This window comes from Eurypyga helias, unplaced genomic scaffold (genome assembly GCF_000690775.1).
Source record: "Eurypyga helias isolate BGI_N326 unplaced genomic scaffold, ASM69077v1 scaffold2806, whole genome shotgun sequence".
NCBI classification, from domain to species: Eukaryota; Metazoa; Chordata; class Aves; order Eurypygiformes; family Eurypygidae; genus Eurypyga; species Eurypyga helias.
This window is the reverse complement of record NW_010257040.1, coordinates 30,389-36,994: the sequence shown is the minus strand read 5'-3', so window position 1 is coordinate 36,994 and position 6,606 is coordinate 30,389. Positions and strand designations below refer to the sequence as shown.

General features: G+C 45.5%; 1 protein-coding gene across 1 annotated transcript; it reads right to left on the bottom strand.

Moving 5' to 3' along the window:
• Positions 1 to 5,758: 5,758 nt before the first annotated feature.
• On the bottom strand, positions 5,759 to 6,404 carry GAP43 (growth associated protein 43; the record flags this gene model as incomplete). Its single annotated transcript, XM_010153856.1, has 1 exon — positions 5,759 to 6,404. A coding segment is annotated over one exon (633 nt), but the record flags the coding sequence as incomplete, so codon positions are not given.
• Between the last annotated feature and the right edge of the window lie 202 nt (positions 6,405 to 6,606).

Sequence of the window (6,606 nt, the reverse complement as noted above, 5' to 3'; positions counted from 1 at the left end):
TTCTGCGATTCTATGATACCACCTGCATGTGCTGCTTGTAAGAGCTCTTTCCCATGGAGGTGTGTAAGAGTGTAAAGCTCTCAGCAAACTTTGGTATACCATCTAGAAAGTTCAGCATTGTACAGGTTCAAGACCAATAGCTTTGTTCAGTTGGAATAACACTGTAAGGATGTGAAGAAGAGTGAGGCTGGCCGACCTCGCTGTGAACAGGAACTCTCTGCATCATGCCATAATCAACAAGGAGGGGCTCAGCCAACGCTGCGACAGCCACGGTTCCCAGCATCAGAAGGGATGAAAGGTTGCTGTCACATTTCCTATACTTTCATCCTTCACAAAATAAAGCAGTTAACCAGCCTTGAGTGTCCATGCATTTCTTACTGAGGTCCCAAAAGAACTGGTATCTCCTTAGTGCAAAGCAGCGGTTAACCTGCTCTCCTCAAGAGGTCTTCTCCAGCCCACACCTTGTCACCAATAAATATGCTTAGTGCCACTTAAGATGTCATTAAAAGAGGTCAGGTCCTGCTTCACCACTAGCCCACCAGCGCAGTTCCCACCTGTACAGGGCAAGCTGCATCCCATTGGAAAATAGCAGACCTGAGGCACACATGGGACCAGAAACAGTATTTCACAGCAACAGAGGAGGGAAGCCTGCACTTGTATCAGGTAGTGTGTAGGTTTCCTGTTCTCTGGAAAATTGTGACATCCACTTTCCTCTCCTTGCCCCTCACACCATATTTGCACCAATGCAAAGCACGCTGTGAAATACATATACAATGCTTATACCCATGTGGATGCAATGCAAAGGTTAAACATTTCAGAGCAACTGAGGCCTGGGCACGTACTTTGACACCTTGCAGCACGTTGCAGGTAACCTAAATTGCATTTATATTCTTACTTTCTTGGTGGAGTAGTACTATAGACAAGAAAATGTTGGCACACTTGCTGAGAGTTGTTCCCTCTGGGGCAGTCATGGGAAGACTGAAGTATTTGCATTGCTTTCCTCGTCTGCCAGGTGTAGCAGCAGAGATAAGCTCCCGTGAAACAGGAACGGCAGTGAGGGTGTTCTGCCTCATGCCAAGCTACCCATGGGCCAAGACTCAAACCCCAGTTATACAACTGCAATCCTCTTGCGTAGCACAGGCTGCACCTTCTAGCTGGTACCTGACAATAGACAGGCTCCCTATCCAAATCTTTATACATCCAGTGCTCCCTAGGTGCAGCAAGTATTGTCCTCCCATCAATGCACCAATTGAACTGAAAACAAAGAACTGCTTCAACTCTGAAACACGAGAAAGGTTCCGTAGGGACTTTCTCCCTCTGAGGAAGTGAAGAGAAGATGGGGCCTCCCAGGGCTCTTTGCTTGCAGGATAGAGGGCCCTGGGGGAACTGCTGGCTCGCTTGCATGCAAAGCAATTGTCATCTGGCTGATTTTTCATTTCAGCTGTGAAACTGCTCCATTGTAAAGCTATTTCATCAAGCAGGAGAAAGCATTCTTCATTTCCCAACAAAAGAAGATCCATTTGTTTCCTTAGGCTCAATTTACTCTTTCACATTTCTGGGCTTTGTTGTATTCTTACCTGACAACCTGAGAGTGCTTTTGATGTGAGTGCTAGCCAAATCTGAGGTGAGACTCGAAAACCTGGGAGAGTACAAAGAGAATCTAACATCACGTGACATTCACCTCCTCTCCTCTCCATAAGGCACGCAGCAGCCCATCTCATTCTGTAGGATGCTGTGATGGACGCTGATCTCCCTTCAAAGCTGCGCTAAGCCAGACACGTTCCAGTACCTTTGATGGAGACTCTCTGGATTTAAGTCAATGCAACTTAGATTAGAATAAGCCTCACCTCCTCATCCGTATGTAATGTATGAATTCCCTCCAGCCACTTTTGAATTTTGTCCTGTTGAGTAGGTTGGCATCTAAGGGAGCCTCTCTAAGCATAATACCAACACCAAAGAGGCAAAAGTTGGATCGCAACAAGAAAGCCAGTAAAGTCTTGGCAAGGATGCTCAGCTAAGAGAACACTTTCTTGGCATGCAAGTCACACACCAAAAGATGTGAAGAGACCCAAGAGATTGTCCTTCTTACATCAATGCCTCATTGAGGCTGAACAAAGCCCACTGACTCATTTCACGCCTTACCCACGTTTGAATCCATCTACTTTTTCCATCTACATTTTGAGACATTGAGGATTGCTTAGAAACTGCCTTACTGTATAACGGGGAATGCCTGGGATTCCAGATCAACTAATACTGGATACAGGACTTGTTTGAAGGTGTTTCCTCAGCCATTATCAACAGACAGTTGTGTGGAACTCAATAACAAGGACAGCTGAGGGCTGTCAGAGGAATTAGCAACTGGTATGAAAAATCACCGAGTCTCTCCCCCACATTATTTAATGTCCAGAAACATTAAATATTAAGCCTTAAAAATTGTGCACTTCTCTTTATCTGGCTAGTTATTCCTTTCCCTTCTTCCTGCCTATTTTGTCCTGCCCTTAGATGAAGGAAAAAATCTCTTCTGGATATAAATGAAATGCCCTTGCCTTTTGCTTGTGTGTGCACCAAGGAAGATACCCACAGATAACACGACACAGCCATTGTAGTAAAATTCAAGGCAGATGTACATCACCACACAAAAGTAGCACGGTCGGCACGCCTCACGGTAGTAGCAGCCAAGCATGCCATGGCAACCAGCCAACTGATGACACTGGCTAGGAGCCAATTTGATTTATTTTTGGCAGCCTGACACTGCACACTACTGTGCCAGTCTTCGATCACAGAAACTATAAGAGGTGACCTTTGAAAGCCAAGGGGATGACTTCTGGGAGAAGGGGGCTGATGAAGCTGAAAGAGGATCTGTCCCCAGGCTGGAGGAATACTGGAGTGGCAGATGTTTGGTAGCCCTCCCTCCTTCATGAATGACCATCGCAGCCATGCCAGCAACCAGCAGTGCTGCGTTTGCTGGGGGATGACGGGGAGAAAGGTCGAGACATGGCAAATGTCTTTAAGGCTATGGAAAGAGTAAGTACCAAGGGAGAAACATAGGGTTTTAAAGAGGCAAGAGGGAGTAATAGGATGAAGATAGGAAAAAGAATACACAGGCTTTCTGTCAGGGAGTATTTTCTGCCTGTGGAAACTTTTATACTGTGATGATGCTCTTTTGTGGAACATTCTTTAAGAAAAAGGCAGCTTCTTACTATTCTGGACATTGTGCTATAGAGTGTATTGCAGAACACAACCCAGCATACTCAGAGAGATGGACAAGAAGGCCTATTTAATCTTTTTTTTTTTTTTGCATTTCTTTCTCAGATGGCTCTGAGCGCACTTACCCAGCTGTTCAAGTTTGTGACTGGAAGGCTGATATCATACTGGAAGAGGAATTTAGAAAAAAAATCTATATTCATTAACATTTTAAAGAGAATATCAGTTTGACTGTGGCCACACACCTTCCATGTTTGCTTTCTGCAAACATTGGTAAGCTTGAGTATTACCATATGCATATTGAATATGTATAAATAGATGCTCATAATGGCCCTGAACACTCAAACAACCACTGAAAACTCATTGTAAAATATATATTTGATTGTAGATTTCCCAACTTATTCTGCTGGCTAGGTATTTACATAAGTAACAGTATCATGTGCAAATGCATGCTAAATCATGCATTTAAATAGCCACTTCAAATGATGTGGCCATGAATGGTTGGCCACTTCAAATTATGTTAAAACCAACAAGAGCATGGGAAAGATATCTGCAAATAATTTAGAAGGTTGCATAGAAATAAACCATTCTTTCATGACTGATGACTCAAAACAGGGAAAATTCAGCAAATGAAATAGCCTTCTACAATAAATGTCCTTCGTCTATCCATTAGAGTAGATTAATCTAAATAAAAATAGAATGTTAATTCAAAGCAGAATCACTATTCCTGTTTAGGAATAAGGCATCCCATGTCTTAAACAAGACTTAATAAGCACTTGTTATCCTGTGTACAGAGGACTCCCATACACTGATTCACTGTGTCCTATTTTTGCCATTGATGTTTATACCTTTGCCCAAGTGTAAAAACAACACAAGTACAGCATGCAACATACCAAATTAGATTTCACAAATCACATGACATTTATTTTGCCACTCAACTCATCACACAAAGTAAGAACAAAAGGCTGGAGACCTGGACAAAAAGCCAACTTGGACAATGCAATTTCAAGGCTTATCTCTAGAATTGTTTAAATGAAAGGTGGTAAAACCAACAATTCTTTGTTGTTGTGTACAGCGAGTTTAGACTCACGCTCTTGAAGGCCACTCCCCTTGTTCATACCTTAAATACTAAATATTCTGCATCTGTTCTTTCCTATATGTCCACTTTGTTGAGCAGAAACAGAGTCGCCTGAAGTCTTGAGTTAGCTATGTAGCTTGAAAGTCTAATCACAGATTGGGAATTGTAATTTGTGGAAGAGAAGTAGTGGACCAAACGAAATGATGGAGAAACATCAGTAAGTGCAAGACTGGATGCTGAGGCTCTATAACATTTACACCAGGCTGTTTATGAGTATTGAGGTGATATGCTACATTTCTGCCCCAACAAGCCAATGAATGCGGAATATCCTGTACATGAATGTCTCATGAGTGTGCAGGCCAGTTATGCTTGGCACTGCCTCTTGATTCAGTTTCATGTGGTGCCTATCTCTGATGTTACCTTTCATTTTTGTTTAGATTCTCTTCCTCTGTTAACGTAAGGAAGGTAAAGAACAAGAGCAAAAGTATCCTCAGGCCTTTGATGCATTTTCTACCCAGCTAAGTATCACAATTCAAAACCTGCTTCTCTTTATGGTTTGTAAACACTATGTCTTTGTCAAAAAGGCTCACTTTTGCCTCTCAAAACTTTTCACCTCTTCCCAGAGGAATCAGTTAAGCAGAGTTGCACTTGGTCAAGAGCAAAGAATTGAAAATACCTCCTAGAGTGACTGTTCGCATTCAACACTGTGTTCTGTCCTCACTCACAGAGCTGTCAGGGCCTTTAATCTGCCCTTTCCCGACCTGATCCTCTCACCATGTGAGTCTGACCCAGCAGACACCTCTAAAAGCAAATATGGCTGTCATGGGCTACTCCAAGTAGAGAGGCGAGAAGTATTGGTGTGGATGAGCCCATAAGCAATGCTGACAACAAGACATTCCTGGCTAATATGTGGTTGTACCAGGAATCTCATCCATTCACAAGCAGATGGAAAAAAGACCCTTTGGGCTCCTTCTTGACCTTCCCACCAGCAGGGTTAAATGGCCTCCTGCAGTATGAGAGCGCTTGTGTCTTGTGAGACTTTCAGCTCAAGCTGGTAGCTCCCAGTGAGCCTGGATCAGCTCTGGCTGTTTGTTGTCCCACTGGAGCTGTCTGTGCTAGTGTGACTGGAAAGTTTCATCGCCCTTTTTAGCTTATGCAGAGCTTGGGGAGCTCTCCCAGGCTCCTCCAAGCCTTCCAGCTGGAGGACACTCTCCTGCCACCATGGAAAAAAGGGCTAGACAGCACCCCCACCTAGAGGAACAGGAGCCTTGAGAGGAGGTGCAGTATTTCCAAAAGCTGCTGGGAAGCTGGGAAGAGGGTGTCAAGCAAGAACATGCAATTCCCTCCCACCTAAAACCCAGAAAGGAGATTCCCTTGTTAATCCTCAGCCTATCCTCCACACGAACCCTTGTTGGCCAACCTCAGATGCATCTCCAAGAGACCAAGGGAGGTATCCATTTCTGGAGAGGCCCATTCCCTAGTGAGGCATTCACTCACCTGTCTTCTCTTCGGTTTGGCTGCTCTCCACTGTCTCCATTTGGGGTTGCGCTGTTGCCTTGGCAGTAGCATCCTCTGCGGCAGGGGTGGTGGTGGCAGTGGTGTCAGCAGCAGGCACGTCGGCTTGTTTAGGCTCCTCTTTGTCTTGGGCTTCGTCAGCCTTCAAGGACGGCGAGTTATCAGTGGAAGCTTTAGTGGCACTTTCCGTTTCGGCGGCGGCAGCAGCGGTCTTTTCCTCCGAGGAGGCAGCAGGAGTGGCAGCCTGTGGGGCTGGCTGCTCTGAGCCCGTGTCAGCGGCTCCATCCCCCTTTTTCTCCTCCGCTGGCACGCTGCTGTCCTTGCTACCCTCCTCCGGCTGGGCACTGTCAGCGGCGGCCGCTTCTGTGGCAGTGGGAGCCTCGCTCTCTTTGTTCTCGGCCGCTCCACCAGCAGGGCCTTCCTCCTTCTTGTCGGTGGCATCAGCCTCAGATGCCGGGGCATCTCCCTTCTTCTCCCCCTTGAGCTTTTTCCTTGTTATGTGTCCGCGGAAGCTGGCCTGGATTTTGGTGGCTGCCTTATGAGCTTTATCTTCTGGTTTGATGCCATCTTGCTCGATCTTTTGGTCCCCATCCTCATTTTTTTCAACCTTTAAAGAACAAGGGCGGAAGAGAAAACAGGGAGGTAAGTTAAGATTTATCCAGGTGCAGCCCAGGCTCTGGTTTTATTGGGAATGTCCGATCTTCCCCTCCTGCTAACCAGTGACAAGTTTCAAATTAGCCTTTCCATTTGGTATGGGTTTGAAGCCAGGTGGCTCTCATTTCATCCTAGGGCTGGACAGACACGGGGGG